Raw genomic sequence first — 24816 nt, forward strand, 5'->3', positions numbered from 1 at the left:
TCATCGTTATGCAGCGCATGACTGTATACAATTAAAAAATTTATTTACTGACTGATTGATAAGAGAGAAAGGAAGGGGGAGAGAGAGAGAGAGAAACATCAGTTTGTTGTTCCACTTATCTATGCAATCATTAGTTCCTTCTTGCGTGTGCCCTGACCGGAGATTGAACCTGCAACCTTGGGATATTGTGATGACGCTCTAATCAGGGCTTACAATTTTTCTTCTTAATTCTTTGTACTTTTAAAATTTTATATAATAGATGCCTTACATTTTAAATACAGGAGTAAAAAGAAAAAGCACTGAATTATTTTCACCAAGGGTTTCTTGGGTTCTTGATTCTACTTGCTTCTTAAAATTAGGGGTGTGAAAAACAAAACAGAAAACTACAATACGGGGCTCAAGGGCAAAGATTAGAGGTGAGAAAGAAAAAAAGAGAAAAATCTGACTAAAGTGTAATTAGGAAATAAAAAATCTCCTGAGACACAGCTCACACCAGGAAATGCAGAATAAATGTGTTTATGCTGTTCAAACATCCCAAACAGAGATAAAGATTTCCAGAGTTTGGGATGGAGACAGGATGCAGAAGCAGAGAGCCACTTGAGAATTCTTGTTCTATGAATTCCATGTATAAACTAGATTATCCTGACGCGTACAATTAGGAGAGAAAGGAGACTTACTGAGAAATCTCTTTTGGGAGTGAGCTTCTTGGGGAAGTGATCAAAGGCATAGGGCTTGGTGCAGACAGGATAGCGGTTCCGGTGGATCTTGTAAAACAGGTGTGCTGACTTGTCAAGCCGATAATCACAGATGTACACATCTTGCTCCTTCACTCCTTTGGGTCTCCCTATGGGTCCAAACACTGTTAAATAACCCTATTTTCCCTTCTTTCCCCAAGCTTCCCAGAGACTACTACACACCACTGGGAGAGCAGCCAGACCCCTTAAGAGGGACATATTGCAGCCATTTCCAAGCATTTGGTGACTGCAGAAGAAAAGAGAATCCTCAGACACTAGCAACAAAAAAGAAAAAGGGTGTCTAGGAGTCCAGGGCTTACTAAAGGATGGAAAGAGACCAGAAATGTAGATTATCTGAGTGCTGCAGGGACTTCTGAGGGAAAAACAGAGCAGAATAAGGGGGAGTTATGAGAAAAGGGCAATATAAGTAAGGAAAGCACATTTGGAAATGAACACTTTGTATCTGGGGGGGGATGGAGGGGCCATCAGTATCATGAAGCTCCAAGCACTCTTTTTTCTCTCCCAAGAGAACATTTATTTGGTAAAATTACAGAGGTGGAATTCCTAGAAGAAATGGAATTCCTAGAAGAAATGGGCTTAAGAAACAAATTATAGAGGTTAAGGAAAGGGCCTTTGGAGCTTGGGAGTGAGGAAGGTAATGCTAATGCTAATGCTAATACTATTGTGAGGGGTGGGGTGGGGAGTGGGAAGGGAAGGGAAGGGAAGGGAGGTGCTGACGTGCTCCCAAGAGGGAGAGCCTCCAAGCAGTCAGTTTTTGAATGGAATATATATTCTTCTGGACTACTTTACTACGATACTAAGTATGATACTAAGAAAGAGCTACGCAACTGAACTTTTTTACTGTGAACCATAAACCGAACTAAGTGCTTTTGTAGATTATTTAATCTTTACAAAACTCTCTAAAACAGATACTAATCCATATTTTCAAAAGGTTAAGTAACTTGGCTCAAGGGTACATAGGTGAAAACTGGTGGAGCTAGAGTATGAAATAAGGTAGTCTGACTCCATAGCCTTCACTGTCAACCTGAAACTTATAAAACTATTGTGCTTTGTTTGTTTAATGTACAGAGTTGATGATGGCCTAAGGATTTTGGAAAGGGTGGGTGAAGGAACATTATATTCTCACAAATACTAACACTGTGCTAACTATACAGTATTAAAATAAAAATATAAAAAAAAGAGAGAATTAACATTATTAAGTAGCAAGCACTAGGTAAAAGAAAGGAAAAAATATAGTATAGCTCTCTGACTAGCCTTGGACAACCCGTTATGAAATAGAGAGTAAGAATGCAGTGGGCAATTGTAGCTCAATGACCAGGGGATAGGAGGTCATTTCTTAAGTAGCCCAGATTACTTACCTTTACAGTATGTATAAAGATCCAGTACACAGCAGGTCCCCACTACAGCCTCCAAGGGAATAATCTCATACAGTGGCACCCGAAATAGTTCATTGTGATAGAACCGACGGGAGGGAGAATGATGGGTTTCGTGGGGACGGAAGTAATGGTGTCCAAAGGCAAATCGTTCCTCTCTAAAAAAAGGAAAAAAAAATGGAGAGGTTTAGCTGGTTAGCAAGATCCTAGTGAATATTCAGCTCTGTGCACATAGGGACCTCCACACTTACTTTTCATTCTTCCAAAGCTTCTCAATGCGGAAGATGTCAAGTTTATCTCTGTTAATGTGAGATAACAGTCGATAGGACTGACGGACTGGGTGGCCATCAGGGGTGCGGCGACTGTCCCTCATCAAATATACACAGTCACCTAGGAAGGGGACAGAACATGGGAAGGTTAAAATGATTCCTGCATGAATTCTGTTAGGCACCCATTGGTCTGGCCCAAGGTCTACATAGAAAGAACTTAAAATCTAAAACAATCAATTCATCCAGCAGTCCAATGGTAATGATAATCAACTCTAGACTATGAGAATGACATGATCCTATATATCCCCCTTAGTCTTAAAATTAGCTTTATAACACCCTGTTATCTCCATATTAGTTTTATTTGGTGGAGGGGAAATGCATGTAAGCCTAAGTAAGGACTGAAGGATATAAAAACCTTTATTCTACTGCTACTAATGGTCATATGGAGAGAGTGACTATTATGCAGACACAGACACCTCCTACTATTCAGAAAGGTCAGCTTTGACAACTAGGGTTGTGCACGCACCTTGACGAAGCAGCAAGTCGTCTCGGAGCAAACAGATGAAGTAGACACAGCCAGGCTGGGCATAGTGGGGCCGAGGGATCATGGGCACCTCCTGACAAGAGTAGAAAGCCAATGGATAAGGGCTGGGACTACTACATCCGGCCTGTTGTCTCTATACAAGAGGAAGAGACCTAAGCCAAGAATCCCTGACCAAGACAGACTTAGTGTTTAGTCACTTCAACACACCGCAGACACAGAACAAAACCTGGAAGTGAGCGGGAAAATGAAGGTGGACGACAAAATGAGCAGGCCAGCGCCCCAAGTGCACGCTATGGGGCAATGACTGCGGCCGTTCTGTGCCTTCCAGAGGGCACTTGAAAATGTGTGGATGGGAACTTGGTCACAACAACTGGGGGAGGCTACTAGTATTTAGTGGTGCCAGGGAAGCCAAATATCTTGCAATGCATTCCTCACAACAAAGAACTGTTCACTCAAAATGACCCCAGCACTACTGTTAAAAAATACTGCCTAAATAATTTTTATAGATGTGACTTGCTTAATATCACACACATAAATATGGCAGAGCCATAACCAAAAACCCATTTAATAACTTTGGCAAATTACCCAACCTATAGTCTCTCCTGGAGTGTGTGGCTAAGGCTGACCTTTGTTGACTCTGAGTACAGTGCTCTTTTCATTTAAACACTGCTTAATATAAGTGGTATTTAGAGTACTCAAGTTCTAGACTTTATAAGCTACTTCTTTTATAAATAGTTGATAGTGTTTATAAAAACCATAGTTTTCTATAACACCATTCCTTTCATAGATTTCTAGGTATTTTATTTTCCCTTTGATCCCACTCCTGAGAAAAGGAAGGGCAGAATTATCACCTTCAATGTAAAGCATAAGAAACTGAGGTCCAGAGTGGCTGAGTGACTTATCAAAGGAACTTCAGTACATCAGAGGCAGGGCAGGTAAGATATCATGTACTAATCTCCTACTTCAAGATCAGAGTGTTAGAAGAGTGCAGCTTACTCTGTCCACGGGCCTTGGGTCACACTGCTCACACAGGTAGTGCTCCACATCTGAGTTCACTCCCATGCAGTCACAGTGCTGCCACACCTGTAGGGAAAAAAGTGCAGGGGGGAACAAGGGGTGCCTTAGACTTACTGAGAGAAGTCCTGGGGCATAGAAGTAAAAAAATTAGCAACAGGAGAGGATAAAGTAAAACAGGAATGAACTAAGGGGTAAGTGGGTGTGTAAAAAATGAGAGATGATAAAATAGGGGGAAAAAAGAATAAGGACTTGTCTGAACACAAGTATACAGACTGGTTCACAATATAGAGATCTGGGCAAATAAAATGGGAAGATGGAGAGAGAATGGGAGAATGAATGACTATAATACCAACTACTATTTACTATATAACATACATCAATGATTCGGTTATTGTGAAAGGCTTTACAGTTACAAAATGTTTTTACTTATCTTTATCTAATTATATTCACCCAACAATCCTATCTATGTGTTACTAGCTCCATTTTCCACATAAGATAACAAGTTCAGTCAATGGGGATACTAAAGTCCAAATCCAGGCCTTGACTCCTTCGTCGGGAGCTCTAAACCACACTCCATCTGTATCAATGCTATACAGAGGGTAGTACCTCTAATGTTTTTCAAGGTAAAGTACTATCCTAAATACATCATTTTTCTTGATCCAGATTATCTAAGACATGTGCAGTGGGAAGTGGGCAGAAAGAACGGGAGGTAGGAAAAGAAGGGAAGGGTAAAATGAAAGAGACGGATATAAAAAAGCAGAAAGGCTATACAGTGAACGATGAGGGATAACAGAAACCAAGGCAAAGTTCAAATTCATAAAAAGCCCTCGAGCCAAGCCAGAAGAGGTCGCTATGCTCCTCAGGACTTGGGGTCTGCTTCACCTCCTGACCCTCACCATGCACTTGTCACACTGGATCATGAGGCCTTCATCCTTGTAGAGGCCACAGATACAGCGGATAACATCATCATCCTTCTCGTGCCCGCTCTCCTTCTCAGAGACTGAGGTCTCACTGCTGTCTGCCTCACTTGCGGTCTCTCCCACAATCTCATCAATTTGGGCTGATGCCTCATGCCGGGCGTTATAATAGGCCTTTCGCAGGCGGCAGACATCTCTTCCAATTGGGGATTTACGCCCGTAGTACTTCTAAAGAAAGCAGAAGAAAGAAATCATGTTGGTCTTCTCAATATGGTTTAGGAATATACCTGAAGAGGGAGCAGGATGTTTTTTATCCACCTGGTTTGGTTAACAGGCTTTCAATACCATCAAATATAGTGCCAGGCATTTGAAAACAGCTTAAACTGAGCTAAAATGTATTGACATCACAATGTGCATGGTAATTTTTCCATTTGCTCTATTGCTCTTTCAACTCCTTCCATAGGTCTTACTGTCCACTTGATAAAATAAAGTGACCATGAAATATGAATTCAAGTCACAAGAATAATGTGGAGAAGCTCTTCATTTACCTTTCTCTTGCAGATATTAGGGACAAAGCTACAAGCTTTAACTATATATGAAAGCTGGGTTTCAGTAAAAAGCATGTGATCATTAAGGACTGCTTTACTTTTTCTCCCACTGGTTTGTCTTCTCTCATTCCTTGTCTTCCACCTCAATTCTTCATCAAGTAGCCTCTTTTCTCCTTCAAGCACCTCTCCAAGGTGTTTCAAAATCACTGAATAATTTCCTTTCTTCTGTGCATCTTACAATATTCCATCCTCTTCTTTAAATAAGTGCAAAACCACCTTCTCTCTAATAAGCTTCACCTATTCTTTCTTTTTTCTTATTGTTGATAGTATTACAGACACCCCCCATTCCCCCCTTTGACCCCTCCACCCAGCCCCCGAAGCTTCACCTATTCAAAAACCGATTCATACAATACCCCTCAGTTCTACTCCTAAGATATATTTATAACTATTTACCTAAAATACTTCTGTGTATTTCACATAAACTTATCGTCTCAAGGAAAAAACTGCAGATATGATTTAAATGTAGTAAAATGTATTACGTACATATAAAGGTGTAATACTTAAGTTAGGTTTTTACAAAAACTTTTTTGGAAGTATGATTTAACTTTCCATTTCAATCATATCAATGTCTTTATTATACAAGATTCTATAATATTTAGTACAATGTAATCTTTATGCTAAGGGTACTAAAAAAATATCACTGCCTTTCTTAACCAGAAATACGAAGGTTGCCCGGCCGGGCGTGGCTCAGCGGCTGAGCATCAACCTAGGATCCAGGAGAGCGAGGTTCGATTCCCCGTCAGGGCACATGCTCAGGCTGTAGGCTCGATCCCCAGTCAGGGGAGTGCAGGAGGCAGCTGGTCAATGACCGTTTCTCATCATTGATGTTCCTCTCTCTCCCTCTCTCTCTCTCTCCCTTCCTCTCTCTGAAATCAATAAAAATATATTAAAAAAGTAAAAAGAAAAAAAGAAATATGAAGGTTCACAGAAGAGGGTAAAAATATTAAAACTCCTAGAACAGTTCTCTTCAGAACAAACTACTTAAATGTGTGTTTGAAGTCGGTGAGAAATACCTCAGCATTCCGAAAGACCTTGAGCATGTCAGCATCAAAAGCTTCCACTGTTTTGTAATAACCAATAAGGATCTGCTTCTCTATGGTAGAAAGATCTAGGGGATCAGAGATCTTCTCATAATAATCAGCATTCCTGGAACATAAAGTCAGGGCGTCAATCTGGTACACTTAGTACTTTAAAAAAAAATTCAGATGATTCCTGCTTAAGTGAACTTACTTTTTCTTTGGGGGGAGATTCAAAAGTGGTGCTGCCAGTGCCTGTCGGGAAGAGTCTGCAAAAGAATACATGGTTTAGAAGGACTAAATGATACAAGGAACACAAGTATTAACTCTGAAATGAAAAAGTGGAATCCTCAAAATTAAAAGTTAGAAAAAAAAAAGTAAGTGTTTTTTTGAGGCCTGACTATGACAAATGCAAGAATTTTTTAGAAATGTGGGTAAAAGCAGGGATCAGAATATACTTTCAGAACTACCTGAAATATAAAATATGTAGTATATATGCTTGAAATGTAACACAGTTAGATGGGTAATGAGAACTTTCTATGAAGAATGAGAGATGGGAACTTATTTAGGTAGCTAGGCAAATTTCAGCTCAACAAGTAATATTACAGCAAAGATCATTTCATCCAAAAATGTTTTCCAGTTCTCGCTAATATTACTCTGCTGGTTTGGATTCAATTAAATTTCAGATGAGTAATTTAGTATTGTAAATATTTTTCTGGAATCCCTTAGCACATATAGTTACTTTGTATTATAAAAATAGAATTTATGCTGTGGGGCTGCTTCTCACTTGCTACCTTATTTCCTTTCTAGCAACTTACTATATATAGAAAAAAGCCTGTTGTTTCATACCCAGAATGTAGTGGACATGTAGACATACGTACTGCAGTTTAACATTAGACCAGATGGGGACTGGTTGCAAATGATAGTTGTGACTTTTTGGAATGAAGGGTGTAGGTGCCACAAAACTTTACATTGTAGGACAGGTTGGTCCCCGCTTCCTTCTCTATTACCTTAGGTTAACAAAACTGTAAAAAGCTACTAAAATACAAAGAAAAATACAGAAAGAAAAGAGAAAAAAAGTTCCTCAGAATTTAAGGAAGAGAAAACCAGCCAAAACTGACAGCAAAAAGCTGCAATTATTTGTTAAAATCTTTTAAATATCTCCAAATTTCCTGGTCATAAAAAGTCGTGTACATTACCAAACTACCTACCCTGAATTAAAACCTCTCTCCTTCCCCACCCTCACCCCTAACACACATCCAAAAGATGTGTCTTGAAAGTAGGGTAAAGGTATTTGAATGAAAACACTTTTGAAGTAATTTTTTTGCAACTTTGGGTCCTTTTCCCGAATGTAGGGCCTGTGATCCTTCCAAAATATATGCAAAATTATGTACATGCATTTTTCTAGGGAAAGAGTATACAGCTTTTATGAGATTCTTACAAATATGTGTCAATCAAAAAAGGTTAAGAACCACTGATGTCATACGTTCATAACACTTTTTTCTTAAATTGCTATTTCACTGCTTCATTCAGGAAAATTATATCCAAGTCAGAGACCTGCTTCTTTCTATCCCATAGTTTAAAAATGTGATTTCTAAGTACAGTATTTAACTATGGTAAATCTAATAAATAAATAATCAATATAAATATCTAGGGATTTAAAAACAACAATTCCCAAAGACTATACTCAGTTCTAAAATTCTATACTCTGACAAAAGGAAGAGCTAAATATACCTCCTAAATTCCTAATCCTAAACTGTCACTGGTTCTTGGTCTTGGATGTCGCAAGTGAGGGTAAGTGATAGGAGTTTTTTAAAAAGCTAGGAGAAATGAATTTGGGGAAGATATGGTCACCTTTATAAGAGATGATACCATCACAGATCTCTTTGAAGATCTGGGCTAGGCGGGCTGCTCGAGCCACTTCAATGTTTTCCTCTGCAGCTGCCAACCGTCTAGTTCGAACAGATCGGGCTGTTTGCAGGGCGGAGAACTGGGTCATGAAGACGTCTGGAAGGAAAAAGTGAAAATTAGTTTCAGGAAAAGAGTAGCTCTATTTCTTCCCCAATGGATTCCTGCTCTTTGCTCAAATTTAAAAAAAAAAAATACATCTTTATTGATTTCAAAGAAAGGGAGAGGGAGAGAGAGAGAGAGAGAAATATCAATGATGAGAGAGTCATTGATTGGCTGCCTCCTGCGTGCCCAGAACTGGGTATGGAGCCTGAAACCTGCGTATGTGCCCTGACCGGGAGTCAAACAGTCACCTCCTGGTTCATAGGTTGATGTTCAACCACTAAGCCATGTCAGCTGGGCATAGGGAACTTATTTTAGTGGCGAAATGCTATGTAGTGTAGTAGTTGCAAGCGTTGGCTTCAAAATGAGTCTGTCTGTGTTTTTACTGTGGCTTCCCTACTTATGACCTGTATGATCTTGGGCAAGTTACTTAAACTTTCTGTGTTCAGCTTCTTAACTGTAAAATGGGAATAGGGGTAGTATTTCCCTCATGAGATAATTGTGCAGATTAAATAAGATAATCTTTATAATGTGTTTAGCTCAATGCTGACCTATAATAAAGCTTTAGGAAATAACGACGTTAATACCAGAAGATTTGAACTAACTGAATTGTAAATTCAGAGAATTTATGCCAATCAAATCACTAAGAGGATAGAAGAGTTTGGGCAAATTTCCAAGCCTATCTAGTCTCTGCTCAGCATATTCCCTCATGTACAATGCAGAACGCCTGTACTTTTTGAAGGAAAGAAAATAATAAGAGTACGAGCCTTTGAACTCTTTCTTTTCAGTTGGAAAGGGCATTTTGACATGCCAGTTTCTCTGCTTTGAATGTATTCTGGGTAACAAACCTGCATTGGGAGCGGTTACGTTACTCACTCATGAAGGTCAGAAAAAGGAAATCGGATGGCCTGTGGGTATAACGCTGATCTAAGTGTGGGGGGCAAAAAGTCTTCAAATTAACACTGGTATCACTTTCCTTTGCATTTGTTATCACTATTTATCGTCTGCAAGGCATTTCCCAGGCAGGAAAGAGGACAGAGGACCCACTACCTTCCTCACGTCTAGTGACTTTCAGGCTGTAGATGATGTTTGGGAGGCTGGTGGGAGGGGGTTTCTTCCTATGCTCCCAAGTAGAAACAAGGAAGTTGGAGAGATGGGAGGGATAGGTTATTGCTGATGGGTGTTTCTATGCTTGGATCTTTACTTTTTAAAAACAGAGTAAAAGGAATCTTTAAATAGATTGTTTGTTTAAAAGTAACTAATATAATCACTTTGAGATAACCTTTTGGAATTAGTAGAAACTTTCCCAGTCCTTACCAGACTTGATGTTCCCATCATCTCGGCAGATGCCATTCCAGCGGGTATATAATGATGCCGAGTGAATATTATCACTGGTGTGCTTTACTTCTTCCTGTTTCTGCCGAATCTTCTCCCAGTTTCGGACTAAGAACACATGATGCTTTAATACAAAGTTCCTGCAAGGAAGGAAAAAAGTAGTTCCTTTATTCATGAATTCAATAAGCATTTATTACATGTCTATTCTACGTAAGCCACTGTTAAGATGTTATAAAAAGCCTGGCTGGTGTGGCTCAGCAGTTGAGTATCCACCTGTGATCCAGGAGATTGCAGTTCGATTCCCAGTCAGGGCACATGCCCGGGTTGTGGGCTCGATCCCCAGTAGGGGGCATGCAGGAGGAAGCCGATAAATGACTCTCATCATTGATTTTCTATCTCTCTCTCTCCCTCCCTTTCCCTTCCTCTCTTTGATATCAATAAAGACATTATTTAAAAAAACACAACAAAAGATGTAATAAATGAATACTTATCAGTAAATTCAGCAGTTATAAAAAGAATATATATGGGGAAACACTCAGTTTTGCATCATGATTTTTTTTCACATAACATAAAACATTTCCCTATATTATTTACAAATATCTGGCAAATATAACCTAAAAGCTACAAAAATTTTGGCAACTGAAGCAATATGTTTCAAAGGCAGAACTTCTGAAGTATTTGTACAAATTCTAGAGGAAGTTGTCCAGATGAAGTACAAGCTTAGAATTAGGTATGACACGGAGAAATGAACTGGCAGATAAAGGCAAAGATATTTAGGATGGATATGCACTGGGCAAATGATATTAGGAGCAGTGCTTCCACACAGACCTCTAAATTTAAATGAGTTACGTTTATCTTGATTAACCCTACACACAATTTTGATGATTCCATAATTTGATTTTCATCCTAGCACACATATAAAGAGATGTGACCTAGAATAAATCTCAAACTATGGGCCTCAGTAAATGAAGATTAGACTAATTTTATAGTTCCTGACTTTGGCTGCACATTGAAGTCACTTGGGAAGCTTTATAAACTATTGATGCCTGGGTTCCACCTCTGAAAATTCTGGTTTAAGTGGTACTGGGCACCAAGAGTTTTTTTTTTTTTAATTGATTTTAGAGAGGGAGGAAGGGGAAGAGAGAGAGAGACACACACACACACACACACACACACACACACACACACACACATATTGATGTGAGAGAGAGACATATCAATTGGCCGCTTCTGAAAGCACCCGACCAGGGATAGAACCTGCAACCCAGGTATGTGCCATTGACCTTCCGGTGCACAAGATGATGCTCCTACTAACTGAGCCACACTGGCCAAGGCCATCAGAAGTTTTTAAAAGTTCCCTAGGCTAATATGCAGCTAACGTACAGAGCCACTGGTTTAGATCATCTCTGTTTCACTGAAGTTTAAAATTTCTATGATAAAGTGAAATAGAATAAAAGAGGCTGAAATTATAGTAAAGTTATAAATAAGGATAAACTTTTTAAGATACTGAAGTGTGCAGTCAGGGGAAATATAGAATATTTTGAAAAATATGACATATTTACTTTGCTCACCTCTGACATGAACAAATGTGAATATAAGGAAGAGCAAAAATGACCACTAAAGATCCATTTTTTTTTTAAATTTAAAAAAGATTTACTTTTAAATATATCTTTATTGATTTCAGAGAGAGGAAGGGAGAGAGACAGACAGAAACATCAATGACAAGAGTCACTGATCAGCTGCCCCCCTGATGGGGATTGAGCCCGCAACCTGGGCATGTGCCCTGACCTGGAGTTGAACCGTGATCTCCTGAATCCTGGGTCGAAGTTCAATCGCTGAACCACGTTTGGCCGGGCCTAAAGATCCTTTTTATTGATGTTAATATATCAACAAAGCATGGATTCCTCTGGCAGATTGATGAAGCCCATATAACCCTTCTCTGAACAATGTTTTAAAGGTATTTTTAAATTAAAAATATATATTATATTTAAGTACTTTTAATACATAGTGTTAAAAGGAAACTAAATATGCTGAAATACAGTTTTCAGAATATTTAAACATTGATTTTTAACACATGACAAAATCTAGCTGTGGGTTTAACAACCATAGTAATTCTGAAGTAGAGATGAACATGAGTGATATCTTGAGATATCTGTAACACCCACACACATAATATGAAAATGTAAAGACTGCTGACCAAATCCAAGGGAGCTGGAAATACTATACACACACACACACACACACACACATTTTGTTTTCTTTTTGCCTACAGTCACATTTAAAAGTCATACTAAATTTCAGTTAGTAATTAGGGAAAATAAAGACACAATTTTCTCCCCATCCAAGTACACAGATCCCTTGAATACTCATTTAAAGACATTCCACACAAAAGAAATGGCTCAACTATAAAAATGTTCAATAAGCTGAGAAGCAAATCACGTAATTTAGAGAGCTCAGGTAAGAAAATCTGCTTTTTACCTCTCTCGATTGGACATGGGCTTCATTTGTAACTGGGGAGCCAATCTTGTCGGAGTATTGATGTTTTCACTGGGTTCCTCAGAGAGATGGCCTCTCTGAAAAAAATGGATCAGAATGCAGGAAAAAAGATCACTCAGAAGTAACCTCAAAGAATATTAAAACCACTCTAAAGATACCACCTTTTGTATTTCCCTTATTTCGGTAATCACCTCTGAGCAACTATTTGAAGAAAGCCAGGAGATCATTACTCACCCTTTTTTTCAGCTTGTGCTTAGACTTCCTCTTTTCTTTTGACCGTCCAGACTTTTTATGTGTGGTCATAGGCTGGCTGCTTTTGCTGCTGGTGAGTCCATTCATACGTTGACTCTTGCCACCGATGATTCCTCGACATTTTTCAAAGCCACACTTACACAGTTGCTTTGAAAGGAAAGAGAATGATGCTTTTAGCCTGCCATTTCATTTATAAGTTCAAATAGGATGCCAGAGCATCTGGACACCCAACAATAAGTTTGAATCAAGAAATTTTCATACAGAGGAAAACAACTAACTGAGAATAAAATAAATGTAAGTGGGTTTCCACTATAGTTGAAAGGAAAGATTAAATGTTGCAAAAACTTCACCAGAATAGTTAAAAACTGATTGGAGACCAAAAGTGATTGGTTCTTTCAGAACTTTCTACAGAGTTCTGAAAGAGTAACATAGACTCATGTATTCTCAATGGCTACAACTCAGCAATGTTTACTGAAGGCCTATGCTATACAGAGCATTGTAATAAAGTTCAACCTCCCTCTTGGATTTACTATTCTTACCTGTTTTTCAACATTAAAGGAATGGAAGTTGTAATCGTAAGTGAGTTCTGTACCAGCTGGCATATCTTTAAGAGCATATAGTCCAATCCGGTATACTCCATTAACAGACCTATAGAGAAAGGAAAAAAGTTAAAGGTAGAGATACTCCTTCTTTTCTTATTGTTAATCCTCACCTGAAGATATTTTTTCCACTGATTTTTAGAGAGAATGGGAGGGAGGGAGGGATGGGGGGAGAGCAAGCGAGAGAGAGAGAGAGAGAGAGGGAGTGAGGGAGGGAGGAACATGGATGTGAGAGACACACATCAATTGGTTGCCTCCCACACCAGGACTGGGGACTGAGCCTGCAACTGAAGTAAGTGCCCTTGGCAGAAATTGAACCCAGGACCCTTTAGTCTGAGGGCCAATGCTCTAACCACTAAGCAAACCGGGTAGGCCTGTTTTTTGTTTGCTTTTTTACTGTTGCCTATCTCTGTGTCAAAGATCAGCCTGAGGTATAAACTCAGTGTCTTGTTATGTCTTTTTTGAAACTCTCCTTAGATATGTGCAGTTTGCATTTCAAATGTCTTAGTTTTTATGTCTGGCTCCCAAAACAGAAAAAGTAAAAAATGAAAGGAAGGCGAGAGGGCACTGGCCCTTTAAATTTCCTGGAAGTCACTTCAGCTGAGGGAGAGAGGTTTGCATCAATGCTGGGAGGTGCAACAATGGTTGCATGCCTCTTTTGCACTTGTGATCAGAAGTAGCAATCAACAATCAGAGCACACATCCCCACTATTTGGAGGACAGTATCCTTTTCACCCACTCAAGCTTCTGCAAGCTGTGTGCAAGCTGTTCCAGGAACGCTTGTACAGCTGCCTGCCATATGGCTGGGGGTGGAGGATGGGTAGCTGCTATTGTTCTAAGAGCTCAAATTGCGATTTACCATCTAAGCCTTTCCCTCGAAGATGCAAGCCTTCAACATACTCCAGAATTCCAAAATCATTATATCAAATAGATTCTGCTAGTACAATTGTCTAAGGGAAGATAGATTTCGGGTGCTTCATACTCCACCATCTTCCCAGAATTCTCTCCTATCCTACTCTCTTTAATGTTTTTTAGATGTAATTCTTCCTTCTCAATTGGATTCTAATCTTTCACTTGTTTTTATACCTCATGGTGACAAATCCAGTGGGCATATGCTTAATGAACTGATATGAGATGACCCATGTAACACAGTACCTAGGACACAGTAAGCAGTAAATAAATACCATATATTATATGTATATTTGTAGAAAATTTTCTGGGAGGTGGTAGTTAGGATGAAGTGAAATAGCAGAAGCTTACTCTCAGCCTGGAGGACCTGGTATAACAGGGAAATGCCTGAGCTGCTTTCTGCAAGCTGACTGACACTGTGGAAAGATCAGTCTCTGGATACGCTCAGTGCCTTCTACTCTGTGGGATTCCTGGTTTCACCTTCCCTGCTTCCTTACCATTTCTGCATTTCACAGTTTGGGTCACAGCTGTGGTTGATGAATCGAGCCTCATTTCCCATGCGATAACTATCAATCACCATCCCACTATCCAGATTCAGACAATAGTGGTCACTGTGATTATGATACTGCTCAATCATCCTGTTCCTGAAGAGGAGAAAGATGATTGAAAGTCACTTAATGGTTAAACCGAAAGTAAATTTCAAATCTTTCATTTTCCATTCTAATCTGATACCTTTAGCATTTTACTGAGTATCAATAATTACCTGAACTCCTGTTCACTGACAACCTCTCCTAGGTATTCAATGATGAACTGCCCAGCTTTTAGGGGTTCTTTGGTTCTGATTCCCCAACCTTTTTCCTCAGCTCGAAATCGTTCTAGACATTGTACCCACTCATGCCTCTGTATCCTCTGGTTACAGCACTGCTCACCACAGGGGCAAGTATTGGGGGAACACTCAGCAAAGATCATTCTAGAAAGAAAAAATTGTATGTCAATTAACATTATATATGCCTTTATAAACGCATTTTATGTTTTATAGTAATTCTTAAAATGAATACACCAAATTATTTTAACAAGGTTAGATTGGCTAACAAGTTTAACAAGGTAGTAATATATAACTTCCAAAATTAATAACACTTAAAATTTCCAAATCAAGTTGCAAACACTGAATGCTCCTGGTAAATTATTAAGCTAATTGTCCACTTAGTGTCCTGGGTAAAAGTTATCTTATTTAGTTCTGAGCTATGAATAAATGAACTGGAACCCACACAAAATTTACCACCATAACCATTTTTAATTGTAAAGGTGAGTATATCCACATTATTGTTTTTTTAAAATAGGAATTCATATTTCATTAGTGCAAATGACATTTCCATATTGGAAATAACATTTGCGGTCCATATAACTAGCTAAACCTAAAATTTGGAGTGAACAAGTAAACATTTTTGAACACAGTAGATGCAAGTTGTGATGCATATGTCCTCTCACTGCTTTCTTTTTTAAATTTCTAGATCTTTAATAGAAGCCATTTAGTGTTGTTTTATAGCTTGGAATTCCAGTACAGTTATTTAGCATGAACAAGGGAGGACCAAGAATATAATAGTAAATCAAAATATCATATTACGGTTATAATCATAACTTGCAAATCTTGTACCGAGAGTATTTACCACTTTACAATTTAAAGCACTTTCAGAGCCATTTGATTATTCCTCAGAAAAATATTACCCTCATCTACAGGGCAAACAGTACAGTGCCAAACCACACAAATGAGCACTAAGCAGAGAAAGTACCCACTGGGTTACTCTTCAGCTTAAGGCAATCAATGTAACTTGTAAAAAAGACACTGCCTACTGGTCAAATTTACCACCTTTGTTCTTTCTTTTGCTGACTTCTTTGCTGCAAGAATACTGCTGAACACTTCTCCTGAGAACGCCCCTTTTGTGGGCTCTCTTGATCTTTTATGATAATGGATTTCCCACCTCTCTTGCAATAACAATTTCTGCCTTTCTACTTATACAGGAAGCCTTTTTCCCTGGGTGCCTTCCATGACACATTCCTTGTTCATCTTTTCTTTAGAAGGCTCATTTATTTTTGTGGTTTCAATGATAACCCCCTGTTCATAATACCCTACACCTCTATTTTCATCATATTTCATAACATACACAACAATACAGTTTAGGTGGACAAAATAACTAAAATATAAATATAATAGTGTTGAGAGGAAAGATCCTTTAATTTAAAAAAATTTTTACTGAAGAACAATCATTCAGAGGTTGCTAAAAATTTGTGGTTTCTAGAGTTGGAAGGCACTGATATTTCATTTGTTTTGATAAATAACCAAGATAAGCCCTTTAATTTTATAAAAAGTAAAACATTTCTATACATTGTGCTCAGAAAAAAAAACCCCTGTAAATTTACCAAAATCTGAAAGTAGATGCTACAAACTAAGATGTGAAGACTTTGAAATTTACAGTGATGTAGATAAGGTACAATTTTATAATTGGCATGCTGAAGCAAGAGGTAGGTACTAAAACAGATTTCCCCCAGCCATGAGAACAGTTCGACTAGAGACCAGGAAAGCAGTTGCCTTTGCCCAGGAAAACTACATAAACAGAAAGTATTGATGTGAATTTCATTCGTTCTTTTTTGCTATAAATTTGCTTATGTTACTAAAACCAACAAACTTTATTTTCATCCCTTTGCCTCTATTAGACATTTCCATTTTGAAATCTCATTGTTTTAAACTCAATGGTCCAAAATGAAAATCATAATTTTTTTCTCCAAACTAGTCAGATTCCATACTTTCTCTCTTATTTTAATAGCATTGCCATTTCTTGCTGGTATCATTGAGTCAGTTCCCATGTGTATCTGCTCTATGCTAACAGTTTATTAACCTACATTCCCTACCAAATATACCATGCCCTTCTTATCTCTCACTGCCACCATCCTACTTTACTCCTCCATTATGGCTACCATATACTGAGATCTAGGAAGGTTTCTAGAACTGTGCTTTATACTTTATGAACACTGACTCATACAATCCACACAAACTCCCCATAAAAAGGTATTTTTTTTCTTATTAATACAGTATTTGTCTTCCTTCTGTCAAACCCTAAGCCAACCACTTTCCCCAGGCTGCCTGGGGAGGTACAGGAAAAGGGACACAGAGGGTAGACAAAACACAGGAAAATGAACTATGGGAGGTGGAGACAGCTCCTTCACATGGCGAAGAGGATGAGAAAGGCCACCATCAGGCAAAAGAGCCCCATGGCCTCTGAGAGGGAAAAGCCCAGAATGGCACAGAAGAGCTGTTGCGTCAGAGAAGGGTTCCTGGCATAACCAATGATGAGGCTCCCACAGTCCCAACTTCAGCCCCAGAGCCTGCCACCCCTACTGTGGCAGCCCCAGGCCCAGTGAACTTGGCTGCTGTGTTGATGTCCCTTGAAATGGTGCTGGTTTGGATGCTGTGGCTAGAAATAAGCGAGGTCAGGGGACGAGAGGCTGCCAATCTGCTGAGGCTCTCATCTGTCAGTGTCTCTGGTCGTTTCAGCACCAGAGAGTGACAGGCTCAGCTGAGAGGTGCTCCTGACCAAGGAGGAGGTGGAGACAAACTTGGTGCGGGCGTACACTTTCAGGGGGTGAGAGTTGCTGCTCCCAGGGCAGGGCAAAGAAGGTATTATTTTTATTAGAGGGGTTAAATAACTTTCCTCAGGTCTCATAAATTTGAACAAGAGGGTTTAAACCTGGGTATGTATGACTCTAAATCTCATTCTTTTTGTTACTGCATTCATCCCATGTATGAGCTTAATGTTTCTGTGGCCCCAAAATACACAGTTCAAGCCCTACCCCCAATGTGATGATGGTATTTGGAAACAGTGCCTTTGGGAGGAAAACAGGTTTATATTAGGTTATAAGGGTAGGTACCTCATGATGGGATTAGCGCCCTTGTCAGAAGGCACTAGTTGTACATGAGCATACACTGAGGAAAGGCCATGCAAGCACGCAGGGAGAAGGCAGCAGTCTATAAGCCAGGAAGTAGCCAGACACTGAATCTACTGGCATCTTGACCCTGGACTTCATAGCCTCCTAAACTGTGGGAAGTAAATTTCTGTTTGTTTTTTTTTTTTGTTTTGTTTTGTTTTTTAAAATAGATCTTTATTGATTTCAGACAGAGGAAGGGAGAGGGAGAGAGACAGAAACATCAATGATGAGAGAGTCATTGATCGAGCCCGAAACCCGGGCATGTGCCCTGACCAGGAATCGAACCCCGATCGCCTGGATCCTAGGTGGATGCTCAACCGCTGAGCCACGCCCAGCCGGGCAGTAAATTTCTGTTCTTTAAGCTACCCAGTCTATGGTATTTTGTTATAACAGCCACAGCCAACTAAACTTCCAGTTAATTATGTCTTATATATCTTTGTGCAACTCCTTGAGGAAAAATCAAAGAGCATATTTAACTTTTCCCTCCAAATGAAGTAAGTATCAAAAAGGTCTTAAAGCCTATGCTTTTCGAGCAATCTGTTTAGTACAGTACCTATTGAGGCAGTCATCCACACAGCCCTTCCTGGTATCATCATCCGGTTTCTTACAGTTACAGGTGGTAGCCTCGTAACCAGAAAGGGGTTTGACATCAACGTAGACATCTTGAAAAAAGACAGTAAATAATAGTTTGTGAACCTACAGGATAATTTTTTTAAGTGGCAAACTAAGAAGAACATTGATGATATAGAGACAGAAAAAACAGCTCCCAAGTTACTCACTTGAACGGATTTTCTTATATAGTGGGACATCTGGTTTTTTGTATAGCTAGAAAGAAAAAAAATCTTGATATAACATTTAACTTCAAATGCCAGACAGCAGCATTAATCACTAAAAATACAGGAAATTATCCATGTGCTCTGCCCATATGGAAATATTTACAAGATTTTTGGGCTAGATACATTTGAGGGAAACTCTTGGTGTGATCACTTTTTACCCCAAAATAGATGATGACTTACTAGATCAATGTGAGAGAACTAGGTTCAACAGAATATAAATATAAAATGGTTTAAAGAAAGTGCATTTTGAATCCCTCCCTCCCTCCCTCCCTCCCTCCCTCCCTCCCTCCCTCCCTCCCTCCCTCCCTCTTCTTTCTTTCAAAATATGTCTTTATTGATTTCAAATCGAGGAAGTGAGGGGGGAGAGAGAGGATAGAAACATCAATGATGAGAGAGTCATTGACTGGCTGCCTCCTGCATGCCCCCCACTAGGAATCGAGCCCGCAACTGGGGCATGGGAATTGACCTGGAATTGAACCACGATCTCCTGAAACATAGGTCGATGCTCAACTGCTGAGCCATGCCGGCCAGGCTTTTTGTTAATGCTTACCTGAGGACGTTTTTCCCACTGATTTTTTTTAGTGAGAGTAGAAGGGATGAGGAGGGGAAGAGGGAGAGAGAGAGGCAGGCAGACAGACAGACAGACATCAATTGGTTGCCTCCCACATGCACCCTGACAGGGGCTGAGGACTGAACCTGCAACCCAGGTACATGCTCTTCACTGGGAATCGAATCCATGACCCTTCAGTACCCTGACTGACACTCTAACCACTGAATGATACCGGCCAAGGCTGAACAATGTTTCTCTGGCATGCTGTTGGATAGGCTTAAATGAAAACCACACACTGTAGATGAAAGCAATTCATTTGGATAAACGAAGAATCTATTGGACTCTATGAAAAAAGAGGAAAACTTGCCTAGGGACTGTTTATATGATCTGGATAAGAATCTGAAATTAAAAAAAATGAGTACCCTGGCCTTTCAGGGTGGGTAGTGTAGGAAAACATATTTCACATCTTAATTAAGGCCATTATTTAGTGAATAAAAAGGATAGGGCAAGCAGGAAAATGGAGCTCTCATACTGTAATCAAGAATGCATCAGAGTCCTGGCTGGTTTGGCTCGGTGGTTAGAGGGTCAGCCCATGCACTGAAGGGTCTCGAGTTCAATTCCAGTCAAGAGCACGTACCTCAGTTGCAGGCTTGATCCCTGGTCCTGGTCGAGGCACGTACTGGAGGCAATCAATAGATGTTTCTCTCTCTCTCCCCATTCAACTCTCTCTGAAAAGCAATGGAAAAAAATATCCTCTGGTGAGGATTAAAAAAAAGAATGCATCAAAAACCCAACAACAATGTATTAGTATAGAGGCAGTCAGCTGGCTGCTTTACCATAGAGGACAGTACAAAAAATAGCAACTTGGTCTAAGAATCCCACTATCATTTTTCAGTGGGTATAATATCAAAGCACTGACTTTCCTTCAATGTTATAAACTCTCTGCGACAAACATCTAACATACTGATCCTCTCAGAATTCAAGGAAGGCCAACAGAAAAGAGAATGCAGAGGGAAATGTCCATTGCTTTTGGCTTTCCAAAATTAAAGTTTGGTGGAGTTTTGGCAAAACTCAAGAGCTTATTCGTATGACTATTTTTATTACCCAATGGTTGTTCTCAGTATGGAGTCTGGGGCCTATGGCTTAATACAAAAATTATTGGGGACTGCTCTGGCTGGGTGGCTCAGTTGGTTAGAGCATCATCCCAATACACCAAGGTTGCAGATCTGATCCCCAGCCAGGGCGCATATAAGTATCAACCAATGAATGCATAAATAAGTGGAACAACAAATCGATGTTTCTCTCTTTCTCAAATCAATCAATAAAAAAAATTATTGAGGGAAATTTTTCAATTAGGGAAGCAAGAGAGAAAAATAGCACTTCCTATTTTTAGTTCCTAATATATTTAAAGATCTTTTAAAAGTACAAGAGTGTTGAACATTTTCAGTTTCCTTTGGTAGAAGCATTTCTTTTGTATGTGAAAAATAAATTCCAAACTGATGGGAAGGAGACAACAAAAATAAAGCCCGAAACTCTTAGTGCTGCTGCCAGTACATCTAAATTCTCTGGAGACTTGCATCAAACAGGATTCTTATAGAACAGAATCTATGCTACCAAAATAAAAGTCCAGAATAATAACAGAAGGTCGCCCAGGAAAGTAGGAATTTACTGTTATTTTGAATTATGAGTAAAGGCAAATAGGTCACATTAAATATGGATGCAAATTCATTTTTTTAGTCTCTCACCTTCACAGGGACACTTTATATTTCCTAAAATGAGAGCATAACAAGGAGGCAGAGAAAAAGACTTGCATGCCCTCCCTGCCACGCCTTACCACTTCAGAATGAAACCCAGTAAGATAGGCTCATTGTACCTGATTATGTTTCCACTGCCAAAGGATGTCATAAGGAAGCTGGAAGTCAATTCTCTTTTGCCTTAGATACTTTCCTGAAACAACAACAACAAAATATTATCAATTTCAACATCTATTCATACAAAGGGCCAAATAACCATAAGATCTAATATGCACTGACTAGAAAAACAAAAATCTAATTTTTAACTTTATGGATTTTTCCATCACTGATTTTTAGTTTTATCTACTTTTTTTACCATGTAGTATAGGCTAAAGACATATTTTAACAGTAGTCTATATAAAACAACTAACATAGCAAGTTTACTACCAAAAATAAACAAGACATTATGAAGCAAACAAAATACTAAGAATTGCTTGATTATTAAAATTACTAACTAGAGCACCTGGCACCTATTCTCCTTCATTATTTTATTTTATTTTTATTTTTAAAATATATCTTTATTGGATCCTAGGTCGACACTCAACCACTGAGCCACGCCCAGTCGGGCCTCCTTCATTATTATGCATAATGTAAAGCTGATTATAAAAGGGGGAAGTATAAGAGTTTTTAAAAATAGGATTCCCTGGCCCTGGCTAGTTTGGCTCAGTGGTTAGAGTGTCAGCCCATGGACAGAAGGGTCTTGGGTTCAATTCCTGGTCAAGGGCATGTACTTCACTCAGTTGCAGGTTTGATCCCTGGCTTAGGTCCGGGTGTATGTGGGAGGCAACCAATCTATGTCTCTCTCTCACATAGATTTTTTTCTCTCTCTGTCTCTCCCCTTTCTCCCTCCCTCTCACTCTTTCTGAAAATCAATGGGAAAATATACCCTCAAGTGAGGATTAAATAAACAAAAATAGGATTCCTTGAATTTAAATAACTCAATAATGTTTACATGGGAATTCATGATTAACTTTTTTAAAAATTAAAATACTACTACTTTTTAAAGCCAATTTCAAAGCCCCCTTTCTACCTTAAAGAGGCTTCCTCAATTTCCTTACTCTATATGACCCTTCTGTGTGTTTAAGGAATATTGTTCAATATTTTATTGCTCAATTGAGAGAATAGATGTAAATGATTACATATAATACATGTTTATGGTTTAAAAGCAATTTCTCAAAAATATAACAAACCAATAGAGAAAATTTAAAAATCACATCTATCATTCACTTGTACCAAATCAATTTCCTATACTGATAGAGAAAAACCCATGGAACAGTAACAACTATTCAAAGTTAAAAATATATATAATGTTTAAGTTTAATAGTCAGTTAAAATCATAAGTTTAAGTATTTTAAAAAGTGTGATAAGAGTACTTTGCTGTGTTTCAATAAAGATGTTTTGCAATATCTTTCTATATCTCAATGAAGTAGTTGAGAGTTACACTAAAATTTTGTTGTTTTCTAACCTTAACCTCTGAGATTTCTTGATCTAAATACCTAAATGCAAACTTTCAATAGCACAAAATATCAATAGTCCTTACAGTTCAGCATATATTTACACATGTTTAAATAAGGGCCATACCAAATTACTTTAGTAAAATTACTACACAATATTGTCTGTGCTACTTTGCATTCAGTCCGAGAGTGTGAAAGAAGAAAATGATGTACAATATACCAACTTCAAGGGCATGTAATGTCATGATGGGAACTTAGCTTTAAATATTAAAATTGCCATATTTATAAAATCACATTTTGTTGATCAATTTATTCCATTTAGATACCTGAGTATTTCTTATTTGAAATTTGTAGCTTTAAAAAAATTCTCAAATCTGACCAAGCTGAAGTCAATATGCTTACTTATAAAATAAGTAGGAAAGGCTGGGGATAGGATGATAGGACTAGATAATCCCACTAGATATTTTGTGAGATCCCCTCCAACCTTCATATTTATAACTCTTTGAAAAAGAAAATAAGAATGCACAAATCCACAAATTAAAATAATAATAAAACAGTTCACTGGAAACAAAAACAGAAAATGCAAAACAGTAAACATGAGCCAAATATTTGAATCTGTTATGCCAACTGTAGGGAAGTCAATTTTTGTTATTGTTTTTGTTTTGCTAATCCTCACCTGAGGAGGTCTTTTCCATTGATTTTTAGAGAGAGTGGAAGGGAGAGGGGAGAGAGAAAGAGAGAAACATCAGTGTGAGAAACATAGCGATTGGTTGCCTCCTGCACGCGCCCCGACAGGGGCTAGGAATTGAACCTTCAGTGGCAGGTTTGTGCCCTTGACCAGGAATGGAAACTGGGACCCTTTGGTGTGTGTGCCAACTCTCTAACCACGGAGCCATGACTGCCAGAGCTAGGGAAGCCAATCTGAAGAAGGTAGTTTTTGTTGCTGTTGAGGAGCAGCTGAATGTTTCAGAATGACCCAATCAACGAATAAGGAAGCCACAGCCTTCATGAATTCCTCCTACTCACTTTAGCTTGCCCCTAGAGACTACTTGCGATGGTTAAGTTTCTATGTCAACTTGACTGGGCAACAAAATTGATGTTTGTCTCTCTTCCTTCCTCTCTCTAAAAAAAATTAACTTTTTAAAAAATGTGTCATTTTGTGACTGTCTTCTTTCACACAAAATAATGTATTTATGGTTCACCCATGTTGTTGCAAAGTCTCAGTACTTCTTGCTCCTGCCAAATAACATTCCATTGTATGGATATAACACATTTTGTTTATCCTTTCATCTACTGATAGAAATTTGGGTTGCTTCCACCTTTTGGCTGTTATGAATATTGCTGCAATGAGCATTTATGTATAAGCTTATGTGTGGACATATGTTTTCAATTCTCTGGGGTATATATCTAACAGCAGAATTGCTGGGTCATATGATAACTCTATGTTTAACATTTTGAGGACCTTCCAAAATGTTTTCCAAATAGATTTACCCACTTCACATTCTCACCAGCAGTGTATGAGGGTACCAATTTCTTCACGTCCTTGTCAGTCCTTTAATTAAAGCTATCTAGTGGGTGTGAAGTGGAATCTCATTACAGTTTTGATTTCCATTTCCCTACTGACTAATGATCCTGAGCATCTTTTCATGTGCTTATTGGCCACTTGTGTATTCAAATAGTTTACCCTTTCAAAGTTATCTTTTTATTAGTGAGCTGCAAGAGTTCTTTATATGTATGGGTTTTTATATATAAGTCTCTTACTTGCTATATGATTTGCAAATGTTTCTCCCATTCTGTGGGTGATTGTTTCAGTTTCTTGATGGTGTTCTCTGAAGCATGAAAAGCTTTAAATATTGATAAAGTCCAATTTGTCTCTTTTTTCTTTTGTTGCACATCATTGAAATTACTAAGAAATTACTGCCTAATCCAAGGTCAAAGATTTACTCCTACATTTTCTTCTAAGAGTTTTATAGTTTTAGCTCTTGTATTTAGGTTGATGATCTACTTTGAGTTAATTTTTTTATATGGTGTGATGCAGGAGCCCAACTTCATCCTTTTGTATGAGTATATCCAATTATCACAGAACCATCTGTTTAAAAGAT

General features: G+C 38.6%; 1 protein-coding gene and 1 pseudogene across 6 annotated transcripts in view; both read right to left on the bottom strand.

The window, feature by feature from the left end:
• ASH1L (ASH1 like histone lysine methyltransferase) overlaps positions 1 to 24816 on the bottom strand; it is a 108170-nt gene that overhangs the window by 4345 nt on the left and 79009 nt on the right. For all 6 annotated transcript variants that reach the window (XM_016221375.2, XM_087828264.1, XM_016221377.2 and 3 more), the window contains 18 exons: positions 21341 to 21414; positions 18861 to 18906; positions 18635 to 18743; positions 14864 to 15070; positions 14598 to 14744; positions 13132 to 13240; positions 12575 to 12739; positions 12323 to 12417; positions 9827 to 9984; positions 8354 to 8506; positions 6714 to 6768; positions 6497 to 6629; positions 4855 to 5103; positions 3938 to 4024; positions 2924 to 3014; positions 2380 to 2518; positions 2114 to 2286; positions 678 to 844 (listed from right to left, as the gene is read on the bottom strand). In XM_016221375.2, coding sequence (XP_016076861.2) covers positions 678 to 844; positions 2114 to 2286; positions 2380 to 2518; positions 2924 to 3014; positions 3938 to 4024; positions 4855 to 5103; positions 6497 to 6629; positions 6714 to 6768; positions 8354 to 8506; positions 9827 to 9984; positions 12323 to 12417; positions 12575 to 12739; positions 13132 to 13240; positions 14598 to 14744; positions 14864 to 15070; positions 18635 to 18743; positions 18861 to 18906; positions 21341 to 21414 — 2357 coding nt within the window. The remainder of the gene's footprint in view (positions 1 to 677; positions 845 to 2113; positions 2287 to 2379; positions 2519 to 2923; positions 3015 to 3937; positions 4025 to 4854; positions 5104 to 6496; positions 6630 to 6713; positions 6769 to 8353; positions 8507 to 9826; positions 9985 to 12322; positions 12418 to 12574; positions 12740 to 13131; positions 13241 to 14597; positions 14745 to 14863; positions 15071 to 18634; positions 18744 to 18860; positions 18907 to 21340; positions 21415 to 24816) is intronic.
• LOC107543784 (ATP synthase F(0) complex subunit C2, mitochondrial pseudogene) lies at positions 15077 to 18617 on the bottom strand (annotated as a pseudogene).

The sequence above is a fragment of the Miniopterus natalensis genome, chromosome 19 (assembly GCF_054644295.1).
Source record: "Miniopterus natalensis isolate mMinNat1 chromosome 19, mMinNat1.hap1, whole genome shotgun sequence".
In the NCBI taxonomy this organism is placed as follows: Eukaryota; Metazoa; Chordata; class Mammalia; order Chiroptera; family Miniopteridae; genus Miniopterus; species Miniopterus natalensis.